Genomic DNA, 22,955 nt, shown 5'->3' with positions numbered 1-22,955 from the left:
GCCCCCGCTGTTTTTCCCAAACTGTATAAAACCGACGTCCGGCGTCGCGACGACTGTGAGCGTCGGTCGACGGTTGATGAGGACGTGTTGCATCTGAAGCAACAGTTTTGTGTGTCTGACGCCGCTATTTTTTCAAATCATGCTTTTCGGTGCGCCGAAGTTTTTTTTTGGGACCGGTGTATTGGTGTTTGCCTTAATTTTTGTGGTAAGTAAGTAATTTGTGTGTTAGTGAAGAGTGGCAAAAATTAGTGGTGCATTTAAATTTTATTGTATTTTAACTGAAAAAAAATATTTTTTTTGTGAAATTTCTAGCCAGTTAATCCTTTCTTTGATCGTGTGCGCGATATGGGATTAGACGGTTCAATCCGTAAACCTAATCAATTAGTGTTTCGAGATTAATGTTATTTCAGCTCGGATGAGCGGGAAATGCGTTGAGGTTTTCCGATTTCCATTAATTTTCTCGTTGGTCGTATAAAGAGGGAGAGATCTTTCGATGATGCTTGATTGTGTTTACTTATCGGAATCTGTGATAGGATCGGCTTAATTTTTGCCGATTTGAAATTAATAGGATTGTGGAGCTTATGTTTTAGGAAATATCGAAGTGACTGTAACGATGTTTTAATTAAAACAAACACCATTCACGGCAACTTTGCTAAAGCCAATTAAGTATTTGTTAACTTTTAGTTGAAGCTTTGTGCCTTTGTTGCATTGAATAGACAATAGATAAAACAACCAGCTTGTGTAATGAATGCGAATTTAACTCCCGATATCGACTCGGAAAAGCAAAGCGCTAAACACATTAATATCAGGATTGTGTTCCATACAATTTGATCACGTATTGAACGACTTCTATTTAAATTATGGCAATGGCTGGTGCACAACGAAAATAATTCAGGGAGCTAAATTTAGAACGAATCTTTTTCTTACTGTAATAATTAATTAATGTGTTGTGAAAGCTTCGATAAGGCCATAATCCCGATAGTTGTGAGATGATGTTATAGAGAACCACCTTTGTTTCCTCTAATTGGATATTAGCTGGATTTGAATCGTGTAATTTCGAGGAATAATTCACTTCCGGGTCACTTATTACATGAAACGAAATACGGGACGCCATCATTATTACATTTTTTCAGATTTATTAAATTTCATGGCTAACTAAATCATTAATCTTGTTTTGTCTCGCTTTTTGAATCGGAAACATTGAATGTTTTGGCCGATAAAGCAAAAAATGTCAATGAACAGGCTTTTTAGTCAGCGGAAGCAAGCAAAAATGGTGTATGCGTGTGTATAATTGGCTGCCTAGATGCTTACCTCTATTTTTAAATTAGAAAGCAACAAATAACTATTTCCCTTTTCGTGCACTTGAGAAGACAAATTTTAATTTTTTAATTACGGCAAAACTATTCAAAAAAATGTAACTATTTTAATGGTTACCCCCTTGCAAAATGATCCGGGGAATCGATTGGCATCGAGAAAATTGCCAAATTCCCAATAGTTTTTTAGTTATGAATTTTTTAAAATTTTACCAATTTTTGCATTTAGCAGCAATTTGCTCGAAAACTATTAGTCGGAGAACAATATTCTTTTTTGAAAAAAATAGATAATTTAAAGAGCTTTCCAACGATAATACACTTCACGGGGTTATCTCTAATAGTTCCGGAGCTATTCCTCGATAAATGTTTCGGGTACCGAAAATTGACCAAAATCGTGACAAAAATTGAAAAAATCAAACATCAAAAAATCGAACATTTGGACTTTTTGTGGACTTTTAACAACTTTAGTGGGTTGTTAAGACATGTAAAAGTCCATTAAAATTTGCTGGAGTGAGTTTAAAAAAAATTTTTTTTCACCTCTTTGAAGGTACGTGTATTACTCAGGAAATTTTAGCAGAAAATTTCAAAATGTTAAATCTCGTGAAAAGTTGGTATAATACAGAAATTGAGCCGCTGAATTCAACGGAACAAACCGCATTGTTCTACGACTTTTAGTTTTTGAGTTATGATTTATTTTTCAATAAAATTTTGCAGGGGAAGGTGTTAACTTTTTTTATTGTTTTAATTACAGCTAAACTATTTGGAAAAGTGAAATATTTTGATCCATACCTATGCAAAATGATCCGGGGAATCGATTGACATCGAGAAAATTGCTAAATTCCCAATAGTTTTTTAGTTATGAATTTTTTTAAAATTTGAACAATGTTTGCATTTATCTGCATTTTTCTCAAAAACTGTAGGTCGGAGAACAATAATCTTTTTTGAAAATGATAGATACTTTAAAGAGCTTTCCAACGATAGTACACTTCATGAGGTTATCTCTAATAGTTCCGGAGCTATTGCTCGAGAAATGTTCCGGGTACCCAAAACCGACAAAAACTGCGACGTAAATTGAAAAAATCAAACATCAAAAAATCGATCAGATGGACTCATTTTGAACTTTTATTAATTCTAGAGGGATGTAAAGGCATATATAAGTCAAAAAAACTATGATAAAACGAGTTTAAAAAAATATTTTTTTTTCACCTTTTTGAAGGTAAGTGTATTTTACCCAGGAAATTTTAGCAAAAAAATTGAAAATTTTAAATTTTGTGAAAAGTTGGTATAATACAGAAAATGAGCCGCTGAATTCAGTGGAACAAACCGTTTTGCTCTATGACTTTTAGTTTTTGAATTATGATTTTTTATTGTAAAAGTTTAAACGCTTCTGTAGCCGAAACCGTTACCTGGAGCGGTTCCTGGCGAAAAAATTGGTAATTTTAAGCTGAATTTTTGGCCGAAAAAGCAAAAAATGTCGATAAACTTACCTTCCATTCAAGCGAAGCACGTAAATATGGTGTATGCGTGTGTATAATTGGCTGCCTAGATGCTTACCTCTATTTTTAAAAACAGAAAGGCAACAGATAACGATGTATTTTCCTTTTCGTGCTTTTGAGAACACAAACACGATTGTTTGGCAATAGTTTGTTAAAAAGTAAACCAAAATTACAATTTTTCATTCAGAAACGCAATTAATTCGAAAAGTTTGCCAAAAATAAACTAAAAAATCACAACTATGTTACTTTAGCGATTTTCGATGATATATGAATTATCAATTATTATACAAAATTACCTGTAAAATCGCCCGTGTTTTTTAAGTTTTTCGAGTCTTTATATATAAAATTTCTCGGATCGATGCATTAATGTATCTGCTAATGGGCCCAGATATTGGAAATAAGTCACGCACAAGTTTTAATATTTCCATTACCACAAATTTTAGGTAAAATCGGACGAATCATGTGATATAGAAATAGAAAACACTCTAAAAACCTTACTAACACCACAAGACTACCCATCGATGCAGCAGCAGGCGCTTCGCAAAGACTTGTTGCGTAGATTTCAACAGGCGCTCGATCGAGCCGACGACGAAGACGAAATGAATTACAAAAGGTCGATAAGTTCGCTAGCACAATGGGGTAATTTACCCGGAAAACGTAACTTGGAAGCACTGGCCAGAGCCGGCTATATCCGCACTCTACCCAATCCCGACGAGGAAGATCCCAACAATAAAAGAAGTCTCTCGACTTTGGCCAAAAACGACCAATTACCCACCACGTTCCAAAATAACGAAAGCAAACGGGGAATCGAGTCGTTGGCACGAAACGGCGAATTACACAACAGGAGAGACATCCAAGAACTGTTGGACGAACTCTACAACAAGCGGAACGTTGGCAGTCTGGCCCGGAATTTTAATTTCCCCAGTTATGGCAAACGATATTTGGCGAGTTTGGTGCGAAACGGCGAACTCAAGTACAGGTAAAGCGAGCTTATTACCAACATTATTTTTAAAAAAATTGTTTTTTAATGTAGCGGGAAAAGGAACATCGCCTCGATCAAAGCCCAATATCCCGGCACTAGGAGTAAAAGACAGGCGAGTTATTACGACGGGGAGGGTGGCGAGTTCTCCCTCCCGGTGTATCAAAACCAGAACGTGGACGATTATGAGGAGCTCGTGAAAGCGTTGGCGGCGGCTTATCCTAATAACGACAAGCGATTCCTAGGTGAGTAATAGAGTTTTTTGTTGGCGGAAATTTAATTTCGGGGATTATCCTTGGAAATTTGTTTGGAGAGGAGAAAAAATAACAGTGCGTTGGACGGAAATTGATTCCGGGGACTAATTAGTTTTCCGTTTTGTATTTTTTGTGATAATTAGGCTCGGTGGCTAGGAGCGGCTGGTTTCGGCCAAATTCCCGCTACCGGTCGCCTGAAAAGCGCCACATTGGCGCTTTGGCACGTCTTGGGTGGCTGCCGACGCTGCGAAACGTCCGGAGATTCAACCGCTCCGGCAGGTCCACCACTTTGGAGGGCTGCAGGTTGGAAAGTGGATGTTGACGTAGATTTAGTTGAATTGCTTAGTTTGAATTGACTGTTTGTCCGAGTTTTTTATTCTCCGGCTAAGAGAGGCGGTTTCAGGGAGGCTGCCACAGATGGGCAAACCGAAGACGACGCCTTCGCCGAAGACCAGATTTCACTAGAGGATAAGAGGTTTCTACTGCAACCTGCTGTCGATCAAATATTGTTAAGGAAGATATTTATGCATCCGAGGACACATCCGGCGATTAATTAGTTTGGTTTTTTGGCACATATCTCGATAATTTTTGCATATCTCCGATATATCAGACTCACTTCGAAGTTAATATTTTTAATAACAATAATTCTATCGATCAACAAGTCATCAAAATTATGGTTATAGGACTTAGACTAGTTAAGGCCAATGATAATTTTAGTATTGGATGTTGGGCTGGACGAGACAATATTATGCTGTGTAAGACAATAGATCCTCCTTAAAAATATGTAATGACAATAAATGTAACTGTAGACAATATAACGCCGGACTTTACAACGGCTTGTCTTATCTAGTGTTAAAAATAAATGTGAATTTTAAAACGTCAAATAAAATTTATTGACAAAACTTTATTATTATTTATTTAACTCCACTACAAAAATTACGCCCAGTAATTCTTGGGCGCGTACTGATCGCCGCTGAAATCCTGAAAATTCGCCCATGAAGTCCCGGGATTCCCCCCCAGGTTCTTCGCATCGCTCTCTTTGTTTTTCTGTGCCATAAGTGTGGCATAATTCGCGTCAAAAATCGCCGAATAATCCCGATTTTCTTGGGGGTTGGTGTACGAAGTTTGCTGGAACATGTTGTAGTTGGTGAATTGGGCGTTTCTCCAGTCGTGTTGATGTGCGCTTTCGGCCGGATATTGACAGGGCATGTTGGCCAAAGGGAAGGCCAGAGCGTTGCTGTTTCCGACGTGTTTCCGTAAACGAGCTCTTCGGTTGGAAAACCAAACCTGGAGAAGGATAAGTGAGGGGTTATTTTTTTTCGGGTTAGTATAATACTTGAATCCGGGCTTCGGTTAATCCAGTCTGTTGAGCTAACTCTTCGCGCGTGTACACATCAGGATATTGAGTTCGGCTGAAAGCTCGTTCGAGAGCTTCGAGTTGTTCGCCGGAAAATGTGGTTCTGGAACGGCGTTGTTTGCGTTTTAGGGGAATTCCCGGTTCGGATTCGGTGTCGCTCTCCTCTTCACGACCTTAAATTTTTTTATATTCACGATTTTTTTTACTAATTGAATTTTTTAAAAGTATAAAAGACTTTTCAAGAAATACGAATTTAGACAAAAAAAAATTTTTATATCGTGAATTACGGCTAAACTATTCGAAAAAATGGAACTATTTTAATCTTTACCCGTGCAAAATAATCCGGAGAATCGATTGGCATCAAGAAAATTGCCAAATTCCCAATAGTTTTTTAGTTATAAATTTTTGAGTATATGATCTAATTTTGGCTTTTATTTGCATTTTCTCGAAAACTATAAGTCGGACAACAATAATTTTTTTTGAAAAAGATAGATAATTTAAAGAGCTTTCCAACGATAGTACACTTCATGGAGTTATCTCTAATAGTTCCGGAGCTATTGCTCGAGAAATGTTCCGGGTACCCAAAACCGACAAAAACTGCGACGAAAATTGAAAAAATCAAACATCAAAAAATCGAACATTTGGACTTTTTGTGGACTTTTAACAACTTTTGTGGGTTGTTAAGACATGTAGAAGTCCATAAAAATTTGCTGGAGTTAGTTTAAAAAAAAATTTTTTTTTCATCTCTTTGAAGGTAAGTAGTGTAGTACTCAGGAAATTTGAGCAAAAAAAATGAAAATTTTAAATTGCGTGAAAAATTTGTATAATAAAGAAAAAAAGCCGCTGAATCCAATAGAACAAACCGCACTGCTCTACGACTTTTAGTTTTCGAGTTATGAATTTTTTTAATGAATAAAATTTTTCACTATGACAAATGGCTACCCTAAATTTAGGCAAAAATTTTTAAATTTTTAATTCTTGTGAAAAATCGATATAATATGTAAAATGAGCCGTAGAATTCAACCGAACAAACCGCAATGCTCTACGACTTTTAGTTTTTTTTTTATGAATTTTTTTAGTGAAAAACTTTGATCGCCTCTGTAGCCGGAACCGTTGCCCGGAGCGGCTCCGGGTTTGGTCGAAAAAATAGACAAAATTAAGCGCTATCAGATGGTTTTTTGTTCGTTGCTCTAAGTCTTACAGTTTCCGAGAAAAACGCAAAAAAAGGTTTCCATTTTCACTTTTTTTCAATTTTCAATCGCCAATTACGGCGAAACTATTAAAGACATCGGGAAACGGAAAAATGGAGGATAACCGGAATAAAAAACTCTACAAAATGGCATAGGACTTAAGGCGATATCTCGCAAAAAAATTTTCAATTTTCAAACGCCGATTACGGCCAAACTAAAAGAGCTAGAAGAAAACGGTTTGTTCGATCGTAAAGAGCACATCAAAATCTATAAGATAGAATAGGTTTCATTTGATTTTGAGACACTTTAAAAATTGACCAATTTTAAGGGGGGGGGGGTGTTAACTTTTTTTTAATTTTTTTTATTTTCTCATTTACGGCTAAACTAAAGTAAAAAGTGGAACTGTTTTGATCCATACCTATGCAAAATGATCCGGGGAATCGATTGGCATCGAGAAAATTGCCAAATTTCCAATAGTTTTTTAGTTATGAATTTTTTAAAATTTTACCAATTTTTGCATTTAGCAGCAATTTGCTCGAAAACTATTAATCAGAGAACAATAATCTTTTTTGAAAAAAATAGATAATTTAAAGAGCTTTCCAACGATAATACACTTCATGGGGTTATCTCTAATAGTTCCGGAGCTATTGCTCGAGAAATGTTCCGGGTACCCGAAATCGACCAAAATCGCGACAAAAATTGAAAAAATCAAACATCAAAAAATTGAACATATGGACTTTTTGTGGACTTTTAACACTTTAGTGAGTTGTTAAGACATATAGAAGTCCGTAAAAATTTGCTGGAGTGAGTTTAAAAAAAATTTTTTTTTCATCTCTTTGAAGGTAAGTAGTGTAGTAGTACTCAGGAAATTTGAGCAAAAAAAATTAAAATTTTAAATTGCGTGAAAAATTAGTATAATAAAGAAAAAAAGCCGCTGAATCCAATAGAACAAACCTCACTGCTCTACGACTTTTAGTTTTCGAGTTATGAATTTTTTTAATGAATAAAATTTTTCACTATGACAAATGGCTACCCTAAATTTAGGCAAAAATTTTTAAATTTTTAATTCTTGTGAAAAATCGATATAATATGTAAAATGAGCCGTAGAATTCAACCGAACAAACCGCAATGCTCTACGACTTTTAGTTTTTTTTTTATGAATTTTTTTAATGAAAAACTTTGATCGCCTCTGTAGCCGGAACCGTTGCCCGGAGCGGCTCCGGGTTTGGTCGAAAAAATAGACAAAATTAAGCGCTATCAGATGGTTTTTTGTTCGTTGCTCTAAGTCTTACAGTTTCCGAGAAAAACGCAAAAAAAGGTTTCCATTTTCACTTTTTTTCAATTTTCAATCGCCAATTACGGCGAAACTATTAAAGATATCGAGAAACGGAAAAATGGAGGATAACCGGAATAAAAAACTCTACAAAATGGCATAGGACTTAAGGCGATATCTCGCAAAAAAATTTTCAATTTTCAAACGCCGATTACGGCCAAACTAAAAGAGCTAGAAGAAAACGGTTTGTTCGATCGTAAAGAGCACATCAAAATCTATAAGATAGAATAGGTTTCATTTGATTTTGAGACACTTTAAAAATTGACCAATTTTAAGGGGGGGGTGTTAACTTTTTTTTAATTTTTTTTATTTTCTCATTTACGGCTAAACTATTGTAAAAAGAGGAACTGTTTTGATCCACACCTATGCAAAATGATCCGGGGAATCGATTGGCATCGAGAAAATTGCCAAATTCCCAATAGTTTTTTAGTTATGAATTTTTTAAAATTTTAACAATTTTTGCATTTAGCAGCAATTTGCTCGAAAACTATTAGTCGGAGAACAATAATCTTTTTTGAAAAAAATAGATAATTTAAAGAGCTTTCCAACGATAATACACTTCATGGGGTTATCTCTAATAGTTCCGGAGCTATTGCTCGAGAAATGTTCCGGGTACCCGAAATCGACCAAAATCGCGACAAAAATTGAAAAAATCAAACATCAAAAAATTGAACATATGGACTTTTTGTGGACTTTTAACAACTTTAGTGAGTTGTTAAGACATATAGAAGTCCATAAAAATTTGCTGGAGTGAGTTTAAAAAAATTTTTTTTTCATCTCTTTGAAGGTACTAAGTAGTGTAGTACTCAGGAAATTTGAGCAAAAAAAATGAAAATTTTAAATTGCGTGAAAAATTAGTATAATAAAGAAAAAAAGCCGCTGAATCCAATAGAACAAACCGCACTGCTCTACGACTTTTAGTTTTCGAGTTATGAATTTTTTTAATGAATAAAATTTTTCACTATGACAAATGGCTGGCTACCCTAAATTTAGGCAAAAATTTTTAAATTTTTAATTCTTGTGAAAAATCGATATAATATGTAAAATGAGCCGTAGAATTCAACCGAACAAACCGCAATGCTCTACGACTTTTAGTTTTTTTTTTATGAATTTTTTTAGTGAAAAACTTTGATCGCCTCTGTAGCCGGAACCGTTGCCCGGAGCGGCTCCGGGTTTGGTCGAAAAAATAGACAAAATTAAGCGCTATCAGATGGTTTTTTGTTCGTTGCTCTAAGTCTTACAGTTTCCGAGAAAAACGCAAAAAAAGGTTTCCATTTTCACTTTTTTTCAATTTTCAATCGCCAATTACGGCGAAACTATTAAAGATATCGAGAAACGGAAAAATGGAGGATAACCGGAATAAAAAACTCTACAAAATGGCATAGGACTTAAGGCGATATCTCGCAAAAAAATTTTCAATTTTCAAACGCCGATTACGGCCAAACTAAAAGAGCTAGAAGAAAACGGTTTGTTCGATCGTAAAGAGCACATCAAAATCTATAAGATAGAATAGGTTTCATTTGATTTTGAGACACTTTAAAAATTGACCAATTTTAAGGGGGGGGTGTTAACTTTTTTTTAATTTTTTTTATTTTCTCATTTACGGCTAAACTATTGTAAAAAGTGGAACTGTTTTGATCCACACCTATGCAAAATGATCCGGGGAATCGATTGGCATCGAGAAAATTGCCAAATTCCCAATAGTTTTTTAGTTATGAATTTTTTAAAATTTTAACAATTTTTGCATTTAGCAGCAATTTGCTCGAAAACTATTAGTCGGAGAACAATAATCTTTTTTGAAAAAAATAGATAATTTAAAGAGCTTTCCAACGATAATACACTTCATGGGGTTATCTCTAATAGTTCCGGAGCTATTGCTCGAGAAATGTTCCGGGTACCCGAAATCGACCAAAATCGCGACAAAAATTGAAAAAATCAAACATCAAAAAATTGAACATATGGACTTTTTGTGGACTTTTAACAACTTTAGTGAGTTGTTAAGACATATAGAAGTCCATAAAAATTTGCTGGAGTGAGTTTAAAAAAATTTTTTTTCATCTCTTTGAAGGTACTAAGTAGTGTAGTACTCAGGAAATTTGAGCAAAAAAAATGAAAATTTTAAATTGCGTGAAAAATTAGTATAATAAAGAAAAAAAGCCGCTGAATCCAATAGAACAAACCGCACTGCTCTACGACTTTTAGTTTTCGAGTTATGAATTTTTTTAATGAATAAAATTTTTCACTATGACAAATGGCTACCCTAAATTTAGGCAAAAATTTTTAAATTTTTAATTCTTGTGAAAAATCGATATAATATGTAAAATGAGCCGTAGAATTCAACCGAACAAACCGCAATGCTCTACGACTTTTAGTTTTTTTTTTATGAATTTTTTTAGTGAAAAACTTTGATCGCCTCTGTAGCCGGAACCGTTGCCCGGAGCGGCTCCGGGTTTGGTCGAAAAAATAGACAAAATTAAGCGCTATCAGATGGTTTTTTGTTCGTTGCTCTAAGTCTTACAGTTTCCGAGAAAAACGCAAAAAAAGGTTTCCATTTTCACTTTTTTTCAATTTTCAATCGCCAATTACGGCGAAACTATTAAAGATATCGAGAAACGGAAAAATGGAGGATAACCGGAATAAAAAACTCTACAAAATGGCATAGGACTTAAGGCGATATCTCGCAAAAAAATTTTCAATTTTCAAACGCCGATTACGGCCAAACTAAAAGAGCTAGAAGAAAACGGTTTGTTCGATCGTAAAGAGCACATCAAAATCTATAAGATAGAATAGGTTTCATTTGATTTTGAGACACTTTAAAAATTGACCAATTTTAAGGGGGGGGTGTTAACTTTTTTTTAATTTTTTTTATTTTCTCATTTACGGCTAAACTAATGTAAAAAGTGGAACTGTTTTGATCCATACCTATGCAAAATGATCCGGGGAATCGATTGGCATCGAGAAAATTGCCAAATTTCCAATAGTTTTTTAGTTATGAATTTTTTAAAATTTTACCAATTTTTGCATTTAGCAGCAATTTGCTCGAAAACTATTAGTCGGAGAACAATAATCTTTTTTGAAAAAAATAGATAATTTAAAGAGCTTTCCAACGATAATACACTTCATGGGGTTATCTCTAATAGTTCCGGAGCTATTGCTCGAGAAATGTTCCGGGTACCCGAAATCGACCAAAATCGCGACAAAAATTGAAAAAATCAAACATCAAAAAATTGAACATATGGACTTTTTGTGGACTTTTAACAACTTTAGTGAGTTGTTAAGACATATAGAAGTCCATAAAAATTTGCTGGAGTGAGTTTAAAAAAAATTTTTTTTTCATCTCTTTGAAGGTAAGTAGTGTAGTAGTACTCAGGAAATTTGAGCAAAAAAAATGAAAATTTTAAATTGCGTGAAAAATTAGTATAATAAAGAAAAAAAGCCGCTGAATCCAATAGAACAAACCGCACTGCTCTACGACTTTTAGTTTTCGAGTTATGAATTTTTTTAATGAATAAAATTTTTCACTATGACAAATGGCTACCCTAAATTTAGGCAAAAATTTTTAAATTTTTAATTCTTGTGAAAAATCGATATAATATGTAAAATGAGCCGTAGAATTCAACCGAACAAACCGCAATGCTCTACGACTTTTAGTTTTTTTTTTATGAATTTTTTTAGTGAAAAACTTTAATCGCCTCTGTAGCCGGAACCGTTGCCCGGAGCGGCTCCGGGTTTGGTCGAAAAAATAGACAAAATTAAGCGCTATCAGATGGTTTTTTGTTCGTTGCTCTAAGTCTTACAGTTTCCGAGAAAAACGCAAAAAAAGGTTTCCATTTTCACTTTTTTTCAATTTTCAATCGCCAATTACGGCGAAACTATTAAAGATATCGAGAAACGGAAAAATGGAGGATAACCGGAATAAAAAACTCTACAAAATGGCATAGGACTTAAGGCGATATCTCGCAAAAAAATTTTAATTTTCAAACGCCGATTACGGCCAAACTAAAAGAGCTAGAAGAAAACGGTTTGTTCGATCGTAAAGAGCACATCAAAATCTATAAGATAGAATAGGTTTCATTTGATTTTAAGACACTTTAAAAATTGACCAATTTTTAGGGGGGGGGTGTTAACTTTTTTTTAATTTTTTTTATTTCCTCATTTACGGCTAAACTATTGTAAAAAGTGGAACTGTTTTGATCCATACCTATGCAAAATGATCCGGGGAATCGATTGGCATCGAGAAAATTGCCAAATTCCCAATAGTTTTTTAGTTATGAATTTTTTAAAATTTTAGCAATTTTTGCATTTAGCAGCAATTTGCTCGAAAACTATTAGTCAGAGAACAATAATCTTTTTTGAAAAAAATAGATAATTTAAAGAGCTTTCCAACGATAATACACTTCATGGGGTTATCTCTAATAGTTCCGGAGCTATTGCTCGAGAAATGTTCCGGGTACCCGAAATCGACCAAAATCGCGACAAAAATTGAAAAAATCAAACATCAAAAAATTGAACATATGGACTTTTTGTGGACTTTTAACAACTTTAGTGAGTTGTTAAGACATATAGAAGTCCATAAAAATTTGCTGGAGTGAGTTTAAAAAAATTTTTTTTTCATCTCTTTGAAGGTAAGTAGTGTAGTACTCAGGAAATTTGAGCAAAAATAATGAAAATTTTAAATTGCGTGAAAAATTAGTATAACAAAGAAAAAAAGCCGCTGAATCCAATAGAACAAACCGCAGTGCTCTACGACTTTTAGTTTTCGAGTTATGAATTTTTTTAATGAATGAAATTTTCCACTATAAAATGGCTACCCCAATTTTAAGCAAAACATTTTAAATTTTGTTTATTAAAAAAACTAAAAACTCCTCCAGCACTACATAGTAACGCTTTAACTTTGTACCCACTACAAAGACAATAAAACTCGCAGTTTAGGAGAGAAGAAAAGTGTGTGCTGTTACACGCAGGTGGTACAATTGAAATTCTCAAAATCCATAAACAATTACTTTAAAATAACACCAAACAATATATATGTCAGGTGAAACAATAACGTCTTGTATCGTATATCCCTGCCGCTCCGTATAAACTATTCGAAAACCACGAAACCATATAAATTAGGTTTAGTTCCGCCAACCTGTTTTTCATAAAACACGGACACCGCGCCCGGTCTTTCACTTCGAGCAGAAGCTTCTACCAAACGCAGAAAAATTCTTTATGAATTATTTACACACAAAAAAGTGTCGAGAGAATTTGAGGACTTTATTTGATGTGATGTGGAATAAATTATTATTACGGTTCCGTTTCAAACATTAATATTAAACGCAAAAATTGATCGAGTTCTGAATCACTGATGACCGGAAAATGGAATTTAAATTTTGCGAAATCTGAATACGTCCGTTTTGGACACAACCGACATAAAGAAAAGACTTGAATATTTTATTAGTTAAATCCCCAGTTTCCACGACACAAAAACTCTGGTACCGACATTTTCTCGATTTGTTTCAGTTAAAATAAAATTTAAATTGTTTCGCCGATAAACAAATGTTGCAATATTCCTGTTTAGACAATTTCCTTTTTATGGCACAATCTGCGTCCACGTCTCGCATGCATATTTTGATGAAACGATGTGAAAAATGATTTGTTGCTATTTATGTATCTGAATAGAAAGGTAAGAATGTGTGTCATTTACACCCACGTTTTAAAACGACTGACAGGTACGAATATAGATTTGTATAAAAGTGAAAAAATTCTGGACGCCAGTAGGTAGTTAATTGATTTCTCGTTTTTTGCAGTTAATCAGGCCAATGATTTATGAAGTTTAATATCCAACTCTCGTGCAATAATTAATATCCTTATAATAATCGTCTGTTTGCTCAATTTATCCTCAATACAGTGGTTAATTATGATTCCTGCTTGCTAGCAGGATGATCGATCACACTGAAGGTGTAAAATTCTGTCGTCCATCAGACGAGAAAGAGAGCTTAATTTCCATACAGCAAGTCATTGACCATGATGGTATCGAACACGTGTTTCTCTTCTTTTTTCTTCGAGTGTAACTCGAGTAGGCCGTTTGTGTTAGTATCGGACCGAATCAACAATATCATTTTATGAATGATTTGCGTGAAAATCGCTCCAATGTGCCTACTTTAAAATCATTATTTGGATCGAATATGCCGACAAAGCTAAGCCAACAATGGAATTAATTTTTTTCAACTAGCGGGTTATTGGAAAATTATTGTGCTTTAATTGCGAGGAATGCAATCAAATCGAGGTGAAGTGAAATGTTTCAACCCCGTTCAGATGTGTTTGAAGCAGCAGGGGTTCCAATATATCGAAAAAATTACGCAAGCCATATACGAATGTCAACTGCAATAAGTGTTAGGACAAGGCAACAAACGGCGAACACATCATAAATCTCACTAGCTCGGAGGGTGGGCTTGTAAAGTGCAGCCGCCAAAGCTGCCGCAGCTCGAGAAACGACTTTTCACAATGTGCACTATTGTCAATGGAGGCCGCCAAAGGGCCAACCTGTAAAACCGCACTCTTATACAACACACGTTGGATGCCCTTCCGGCTCAGCCTTTTTATCTAATCCGATTTTTGACTTCCGCCAAAAAAATACCGATTGACTTTTTTGATTCTTCTAAAGCCAGCAACATGCAGCTGTGCATTTCTGATGGAAATTGCGTTTAAAGGAGCATTGTTTTACCTTAATGGATAAGAACCGATAATTCCTTTGAGAGAGATAAGTGAATTACGGATCATTTAATTGTGTCCCGTCCGTCATCAATTTGTACTTCTTCTTGCTGCTCGTATTTTAAATACTAATATTACTTTTTTATCTTTTTAACTTTGGCTGTCCCGTCCGTTACCGCAAACATAAAATGTTGTTCTTATTTCGTAAGTTGCTAAATTAAACCAAGAATTTTTAATTTTCACTGTCTAATTAATACTGTTAAAGTATTTAATAATTAAAACCTGTTTGAATAAATTTTTCAGTCACAAGATTTTTTTGTCCCGTCTGTCATGTGTAAATTAATCAGAAGTCGTAGCACATTGCCTTATTCTTCGGTTTTGTTAGTGGATTCAACAGTTTCCACCTTTAACTTCAACAACTTCGACATTAAAAATGTGTCCCGTCCGTCATCAATTTGTATTACTTTGTATCAGTGTGACTTTAATACAAAGAAAAATTCGCTTTTACTAATACTTAAAATAAAATCGAAAATTTTGTGTCCCGTCCGTTATTTCTATTTGTTTTAATTTTGTGCATTGAATTTGATTTATTTTTTTGTGGCCACAAAGCTAATCAATGAAGTCAAACTAAGGCGGCGAGAGCTTTCAAAGCCGAAGCTTAATATGTTAATGAGACAGATTATTACCGAACACGTGTGCTATCCATCTTTTTCTCGATCGTGGGTTTGAATCTAGCTTTCATTGTCCAACCAAAGAAGTAAACGCCCAACCGCCGCTTAGTCTTTCGTCTCCACAACTGCATATCGTTCATCATTTTTACACCTCTCTCTACCTCATTCACTCTTTCACACGTCCATCCACCTACCTTCCATCCTTCTCCATATTGAGAACCGATCACATATCGCATTTCTCAAAGAGGCCGACCATTTAACAATTTTACATTATTGGTTTCAAGCCGCAGGTTACAGAGTCAACCGTTTAAATGCAATAAATTCGCGACGAATTGAAATATTCCCACAAGTCGGTCAATTTTTTAATAAAATTAAGTACCAAACATCAAACACGCACTCCGGGTGGTTGCGCTATTTATCTATTGTACGTTACAAATTGTCGGATTCTATTGAGACGGCTTTTGCAAAGGATGCCGCAAAGTGTTGTTCGTACGTCAACTACACGAAATGCTCTGAATACCGGTGAAAGCAGTCAATTGCTTGTAAACACCGCTATTCTTCCATCATCGTCGAGGGCGCGAGGAGACACCTTTTCTGGCTTTGATTTATATCGGGATTTAATTTAATTTTTTTTGACTTCTTATTAGACAACACTTTTACGACGCGAGTGTCGCATTCTTGGCGATCCTGAGGTCCTTTGATCAAAGGAAATGGTTGACAAGAGGGACCGCCTCTCGAAACACCTTGACGGTGGTGGTGGCCAACCGAATTAGGCCACCCAGTGCCCTGATTCATTCGGTTGCTTTCCGAGGGGTGATTCCCACCCCAGCTAATGAACGAGGGTCGTAAAGTTGACACATTATTGGGGTCGTGGGGATTTAGCTGGGAAGGATGGGCGGCACAAAAGTATAAAAATTCCAGTCGAAAGTTGGAAAAAACTGGAATTTATTCAAAATAACCAAAATCTTTGGGTGAAATAAAGTAATATTTGAGTTTATAAAGAAATGAAGACGTTTTGAAGATGTTTTATATTCATCAGGAAAGATACAGTCACCCAAAATAAAAATGACGCGTTCAAAAAAAATACGCCTACTGAGCATTTTTAATCAATTATCGATTTATTTTACAATATTTGATCAAAAACCGTCTAAAATCCACAAAATAAGTCTAAATTAGTGGTGTTTTGACAAAACAGGTCACAAAATCACAAAATAAATTAAAACTGTTTTTATTTTCACTCCAAACTGAAATTTAAAAAAAATATTTTTCATTTCTTGATTTTTTTCAATGCAAAAACATTATTTCGTAAAAATTGTTAAGAATACATTAAAATTTATTTTGCCTTAACTGAAACTAGAATTCGCCTACCCACATCTTTTTCTCTAATAGAGGCTTTATTATTATTATTATTATTATTATTATTATTACTTGATTTTTGTAAAGAAACTAAACAAATATGTATTTATTTGCTTTTTTGTTACCGAAAAGAGAAACTAGACCAAAAATGATATTTTCCCTAACTTTTTAGCACGTTGATGAGACAGAAAACCTATTATTTTCAGAACAAATTGCATTAAATTTCTTTCTTTTTTCTTAATTACTATTTTTCTATAAAAAAAAGTCGTAACAATCAGTGAAACAAATCAAGACAATGACTCTTTGGAGAAAAAATTGCCTAATATTCGTGTTTTGTTTAATTTACTTAGATTTAGTTGAATTCTTTGTTAAGAATAAAGAGTGTTATTTCTATATTTTTCAAAACGTTTTTGAGTTTCGTACTTAAATAAATCGAGCTCAAAAAATCATCTAATTACGACTTATTACCACGTTTTTAACGCAAAAACTTAATTTTACAAAAATTGTTAGATTAAACAAAATGAAATACGAATCCTTTTTTTGTTGTATTTATTTCTCCCAAACAACCATTTCAAAAAAAATCCTCAATTAAATCCTCAAAACTATAGGTTATGAACGCGTCATTTTCATTTTGGGTGACTGTACATTGACAAGGTTTTAAAAGAATATAAAATGGAAAATGCAAATGAAAATGCTTATGGATTAGAGATAGTGGGGAATAGAGAAGAGCAATTAAGTATTTATTATACACAGCTGTCAGTAAGCGTTTCAATATTGAACAAAAAAATATTAATAATTAAGATAGTAGTAGATAATAATACAAAAATTCAAAAATTGTTGTTGATAGTTTTATTTTGTATTTTTGAGACAAAGCATTGTGGAGAAAACAAAAATGTGTTTTTGGTGTGATGAGTTATTTGAATGAATCGAGGGGGGTCGGTAAAGAGTTGCCCCCTGAGGTCGCTGCTTTTATAAGTACAGGCATTTATCATTTAACACTCTTGATGCACTATATATTTCATCTGTCATTCGGTCTTTTTCCTCGATAAATAACCGCGATCCAAGTCAAAAATTCCGGTCTACTTAAGTCGCTGAGTGATTTCGAGTCCAACCTCTTGGAGGTGGCTCCGAGAAATCGTCGTATCATCCGAAAAACAATTAGGTGCAAGTTAACACCTGATGTGGAAACAATTAAAAACACCCACTCGATGATATTCGATTCGAGAGAGAATAAGGCACGAGCCGCTCGAAGGGGATACTAATCCTTATATTATAGTCAAGTAAGTGACAATGGCGACTTGTGTGGGCCTGAAATACCTGTCTAATTGACCAGCGGGCGGTCTGCGAGATCTCGTGATTAATATGCTTCAGACAAAGACGAATGCCGACTCATTAAGTGGGTGGAAGTGCAACAGTTAGGGACGTTGTGACTTGGATTTTCTCCGAGATGTAGCACGCGGAATTTTTTCAGGCTCACACGCTCTGTGGACACCGCCATTGCGTCAAAAACGAAAAAAAAACTGTTTTAATTGACATCATGGAATGACTAATTTCGTGTGGTGGCCACTGGACCGAAATGCAAGGAGATGGGAGATAACTCCCAACTAACTACTGAATTTTTTCAACAAGTTGTAACAATTCCAATTAAATCCGTTTTATGAGCAAGTGCAATGGAAATCGTTTATTCGGGCCGGCGTGTGCGTAATTAAGGCATAATTCAGGCGAAATCCAGGATTAGATTTAAAATTGCGACAGTTCCGTTAAAAGCATCATAATACAAAATAAACAAAATGATGTTCTGACCCTCACCGCCTAGGATTCCATCGATTGTGTAATCCTTTTTCCCGTCAGGATCACCGTCTCTGCGGCCACCACCACGTAGTAAACGACTGATTGATGACACACTTGGTGGATCAGTGACTCCTTCCTGAAACAGGCATCCTGTGATGGCTTTATCCGAGCGATTTCTGATGGATGTGCATTAACATTAAGCAAATTCTGGTGCCCAAAGGGCACACAACATGCCTACGTCATTATTTATAACATAAACGGTTTTTTTTATCTTGCTTTTGCAAAAAAGTTCGAAATATTTACAGTTTTTTGAAAATCTTTGGTTTTGAATTTTTCAAAAATTGCTAATTCTAACATTTTTGGAGCTATAGAAATCGTATTTGGACAATCAAAAGAGAAAGCCTATATTTTTCCTTCAGTGTGTTCAAAATTGGAAAAAATATTAAAAATATTACTTTTTATCTGTATAACTTTTGTTGTCCCCTCCGTTATCGCAAATATAAAATGTTGTTCTTATTAGGAATTTTTAATTTCCAATGTCTAAGTTTATAATTGGTAAAGTCTTTAATGATTAAAACCGGCCTGAATAAATTTTTTAGAGCTATTTTCACACACAAGATTTTTTGTCCCGTCCGTCATGTGTAAAGAAAGTCGTTGCACATTGCTTTATTTTTCGATTTTGTGGTTTCAAAACATTTAAAAGGTTTCACCTTTCAGTTTAAAAATAGTTATTAACAGTATTTTTCAGTGTCCCGTCCGTCATCAATGCTTGTATTTCAAACTATAAAATTTGGCTCTAATTGTAGGTTGCAAAAAATTTTACTGGTACTAAGTTCCTGTAAAGAAAAATTCACTTTTACTTATACTGTTCGTAAAAAATCAAAATAAAATTTAAAAAATTGTGCAGTCCGCTAAGATGGAATGGCTGCTTAACTGTTTCAAAGGACGAGTCATGAGGTAGGTCGCGAATGTTTCTAGCACAGGTGTTCTATAATAACCATTCGGAACTTAAATTATACAGTTTTGTTGGAATACTGATGCAAAACAACCTCGATACGTGACCCTCAAGTGGAATTCTTGGTGATGGGTTGGATTTGGTGCAAAGTTGGAGTTAACTTGCTGTGGAATTTCCCTGCTTGACGGGACTTTGTCCAAATTAAACCACACCAAAAGATAACAACTATTTTATTTATGTTTAAAGTTTAATTCGGTTAAACCGTTTATTTCCCTCAGTGTCTGAACGTTTCGATTTGTTTTCAATATTGTAGAGCAATATGTCTTCGACAAGCGATAAGATAAATTGTGACTCGTCGCTGAAAACAATACTCGCGATATATTTGACTTGACGGAATGCATTCACACACGAATTCTTTTCAAATTGGACAACATCTCATAAGTCGCTGCCTCAGGCTGCACCATTCGTAAAAAACTCAAGTTGAAATATGTGAAAAATCGGGATTATCGCCGTCGTTTATCACGGCTTGCGGCTCGATCGTATCGATTATCTCGCGTTGCAATCGATGGTAGGTACGGAAGTCGCCGTTATCGATATCTCAATACACGTCACGAATCGTATCGATGTCCAGCTACCACGGAGGTGGATTATAATATGTCGGCGTTGGATCAAAGGGTGGGCCAGAGGACACATCACAATGATAATAGTGGTCCTGACGTAGAGAGCGTGCCGATGTTACCGCCCTCAAATTACCGCCGGGACATCTGGTCAGATAGCATCTTGCGGACCCAACACTTGCACATATCTTCTACATGAGTGCAGTGCTCCAGGCCCGATAAACGAACAGGTACGCCTCCTTTTCTTCGGCTTTTTTGCGCTCAAACAGAGGCGGAGAACGAGACGACTTCCCAGTGCAAGATATTGTGCTCTGGACGACGCTAATGGAGCGTGAACACGGAGATAATTTGGTAGCGAGTAGGAGAGGGAATTACACCTTTGAACACATTTCCTTTCTGAAAAGGAATCGACTCCTGGAGGCCTCATCCTTTGTCCACATTTTTTGTACTGTATCTATTGACGAAAATTGGAATAAATGTTACCTTGATGAGCCTCTCCCGAATTTCCCATGAAAAAATGGTGGGATTTTCCTTCTTCATCTGTTCTATCCTCGTTTCGATTTCAGGTGTGGCCACTCTTGGCTTCGAACCGCCGATAACTCCAGGTCTTATGCTTCCAGTTTCCTGATAACGATTCAAAATTTTCGAAACACAACCGTGGGAAACTCTTAATTGTCTTGAAATAACACATGGTCTGACACCAGCGGCTGCCATTTCGACAATTTTTAATCGAATGTGATTTGGTAAAGGACGTCCATTAATGAAAACACCTCCTAGTTGGTTAACACGTCCTTGACCTATCCAAAGAAAAAGTTTCTTAGAGAAATAATTGCACAGTAGACAATGAACGAGATATTATCAGTGGGGATAGAGTGATTTATATTGTTTTTAAATGCATTATAATTGCACGTATTAGCTGTGATTAAATTGTTATGTAGCTGTAATGACTTTACTTGTTATTACAATAAATGTGCTGGAACCAGTGAGTGTTGCATTTGGATTGGTTTAGCTTCCGCAAGCAGTCATGAGTTTCTAAGTTATTATCAGTTTTGGTCGAAACTCCATGAGCTTCATTCTTGTAAAATAAAATTCCTTATTCATATCTTTTAATACCTTGAATAGTTTGAGAAGAAAACACAAAATTTTCTACAGTTTTCGGTAATTTTGCGTCAAAAAATATAAAATTTAGACGCATTTTATAATAAAAGCTGACATTTTCTAGTTTTTAGATAAACAAGAAATGAAAGCATATGTTTGGTCTGAAATGTCTAACACAAGGCACAAAATTCATATTTTTTAAGAGTCGGTTTTCAAAAAAATTTCGTACAGGTCGATTTTATTTTTTAAATGTTATACATTTTTACTTCATAGTGACATTTCTTACGTCATTTGTTTTTGAATTTCATTTTTTTATATGACAATTGACATTTTTTGATTAGTATTTTAGAAAATACAATTTTTTTCTTTCTGATAAGTTCAAAAAAGTTCAAAAACAATAAACTAAGTAAAATAAAAAAAAAGGAATTAAAGAAGTTGTAAAAGTTACTGAGAGTATGACACAAAGAGTATTATTTTTTGTTTTTACTTTATTTTATGAAATGATTTTTTTTTTGATTGTTCAGTTTTTTATGTTTAGGTGTCACATTAAGTATTTTTATTAACTACACAAAAATATACAAAATAAACCAAAAGTAACGCACATTGTTATAATTTATAATTCATCTTTCAAAAAAATCCTTGAACAGGTCGCTTTTATTTTTTTAAATGCTACATTTTGACATTATATTGACATATATAATGTCATCCGTTTTTTAGTTGTGACATAATTCTTAATTTATTTCTGTTTCTGGTAATAAAAAGAAAAAAATAGTAAAGAAAATTACAAATAAAAAAATTCAATAAAACAAAAAAATATTAATAATTAAACATTATGAGCGTAATTTTTTTGTTCTTGATTTATTTTAGAAGCAGCAATTGATTTTTATTAATTCTCTTATATAATTACCATAAATACATTTAATATGACACCTAAATCCAAAAAAATGATTAAAAAAACAATCACCCTTTATAAAATAAGGCAAGAACGAAAAGATATTTTTTTGAAAATTCTGGGACAGTTTTTAGTAAAAATAGTGTATATGGTGCTTTATATGCATAATGCGTGCCGGAAATTATCTTTGAATAATAATTAATCCATGAGTCAAGTCGTCCCGAAGAAATATAGCTAGAAATAACACCCAAGCACCGGTCCATTTTAATGTAACTTGACCAATTAATCACCTTATATAGATAAATTAAGAAAAAGAACGTATTTCTTGGACATTTATCAAGCGAGCTGACAGTGATTGTGCGACGGCAGTTGACACAAGAATTTTTTTTCTGAAATTACATCAATTTGGCTAATCACAAGTAATATTCCGTGCTTTAATGAAGAATCTTGACCGTCGGCAAAACGGTAGCATCTTCACTCAAGAAACTTAATGATAATTTAATCACATTTGCAGGGGTGGGCTTGAGTAATTTGGAAGGCCATATCGAATCCCGACTACTATAATTTGTTGAGATTGCTGATTTTGCCGAAGGCAGCGGTCAGAGTGATAGATGAAGTGCCTCCTCAACCACTTCTGCCTTTATTTATTAATTACTAAAATTTTTAACCGCAACTCACCTTGAAACGGGTATCCGCCAAAGATCGGTCTCATATCCATGATTGCGACAATTTTACATTGCAAACAGTTTCATTTTGCACATTTTACCGCCCCAGACCAACACGCACCAACAACACTGAATTATGAACAATCACTCACTTTGTATACGGGGCGAAAAAAATATTTACCATCTGGTAGTAAAATGAGTTGGTGCACTATTGGTCAAAAGGCTTCATATGTTTCGATTGTAATGACGGGAAGAGAGTTTTGAGCTGAAAAGAGCGTACCATCGAGGGTGTTTT

At 34.6% G+C, this 22,955-nt stretch overlaps 2 protein-coding genes across 4 annotated transcripts; one reads left to right on the top strand and one right to left on the bottom strand.

The window, feature by feature from the left end:
• Nucleotides 1-31: 31 nt before the first annotated feature.
• Nplp1 (Neuropeptide-like precursor 1) lies at nt 32-4,944 on the top strand. 2 transcript variants are annotated; one of them, XM_015983040.2, is made up of 5 exons: nt 32-205; nt 3,253-3,782; nt 3,843-4,033; nt 4,186-4,345; nt 4,446-4,944. In XM_015983040.2, exons 1-5 carry the CDS (start codon nt 140-142, stop codon nt 4,597-4,599), a joined length of 1,101 nt encoding a protein of 366 aa, XP_015838526.1. In that variant the 5' UTR covers nt 32-139; the 3' UTR covers nt 4,600-4,944. The 2 variants fall into 2 exon arrangements, with proteins under 2 accessions (XP_015838526.1, XP_015838525.1); XM_015983039.2 differs by having other exon boundaries at nt 35-205; nt 3,253-3,788.
• LOC663027 (gooseberry-neuro) lies at nt 4,943-22,955 on the bottom strand. 2 transcript variants are annotated; one of them, XM_008199229.3, is made up of 5 exons: nt 22,674-22,955; nt 20,489-20,802; nt 18,446-18,569; nt 5,379-5,572; nt 4,943-5,329 (listed from the first exon to the last, which is right to left on the bottom strand). In XM_008199229.3, the coding sequence occupies exons 1-5, from the start codon at nt 22,711-22,713 to the stop codon at nt 4,979-4,981; spliced, it is 1,023 nt and encodes a 340-aa protein (XP_008197451.1). In that variant the 5' UTR covers nt 22,714-22,955; the 3' UTR covers nt 4,943-4,978. The 2 variants fall into 2 exon arrangements, with proteins under 2 accessions (XP_008197451.1, XP_974185.1); XM_969092.4 differs by having other exon boundaries at nt 18,452-18,569; nt 22,674-22,953.

The sequence above is a fragment of the Tribolium castaneum genome, chromosome 6 (assembly GCF_031307605.1).
Source record: "Tribolium castaneum strain GA2 chromosome 6, icTriCast1.1, whole genome shotgun sequence".
Taxonomy (NCBI): domain Eukaryota; kingdom Metazoa; phylum Arthropoda; class Insecta; order Coleoptera; family Tenebrionidae; genus Tribolium; species Tribolium castaneum.
The sequence above is the reverse complement of the archived record's forward strand: the minus strand, read 5'-3'. Positions and strand labels throughout refer to the sequence as shown.

Bases quoted from the DNA above. Each gene is read 5' to 3' on its own strand.
- Nplp1 (XM_015983039.2), top strand. From the start codon at position 140: ATGCTTTTCGGTGCGCCGAAGTTTTTTTTTGGGACCGGTGTATTGGTG. The intron at 206-3,252 runs GTAAGTAAGTAA...CACAAATTTTAG, and splicing joins TGTTTGCCTTAATTTTTGTG to GTAAAATCGGACGAATCATG. The intron at 4,346-4,445 runs GTTGGAAAGTGG...AGGCGGTTTCAG, and splicing joins ACCACTTTGGAGGGCTGCAG to GGAGGCTGCCACAGATGGGC.
- LOC663027 (XM_008199229.3), bottom strand. From the start codon at position 22,713: ATGGATATGAGACCGATCTTTGGCGGATACCCGTTTCAAG. The intron at 5,573-18,445 runs GTCAGAACATCA...AAAAAATTTAAG, and splicing joins TGGAATCCTAGGCGGTGAGG to GTCGTGAAGAGGAGAGCGAC. The intron at 5,330-5,378 runs GTATTATACTAA...ATCCTTCTCCAG, and splicing joins TAACCGAAGCCCGGATTCAA to GTTTGGTTTTCCAACCGAAG.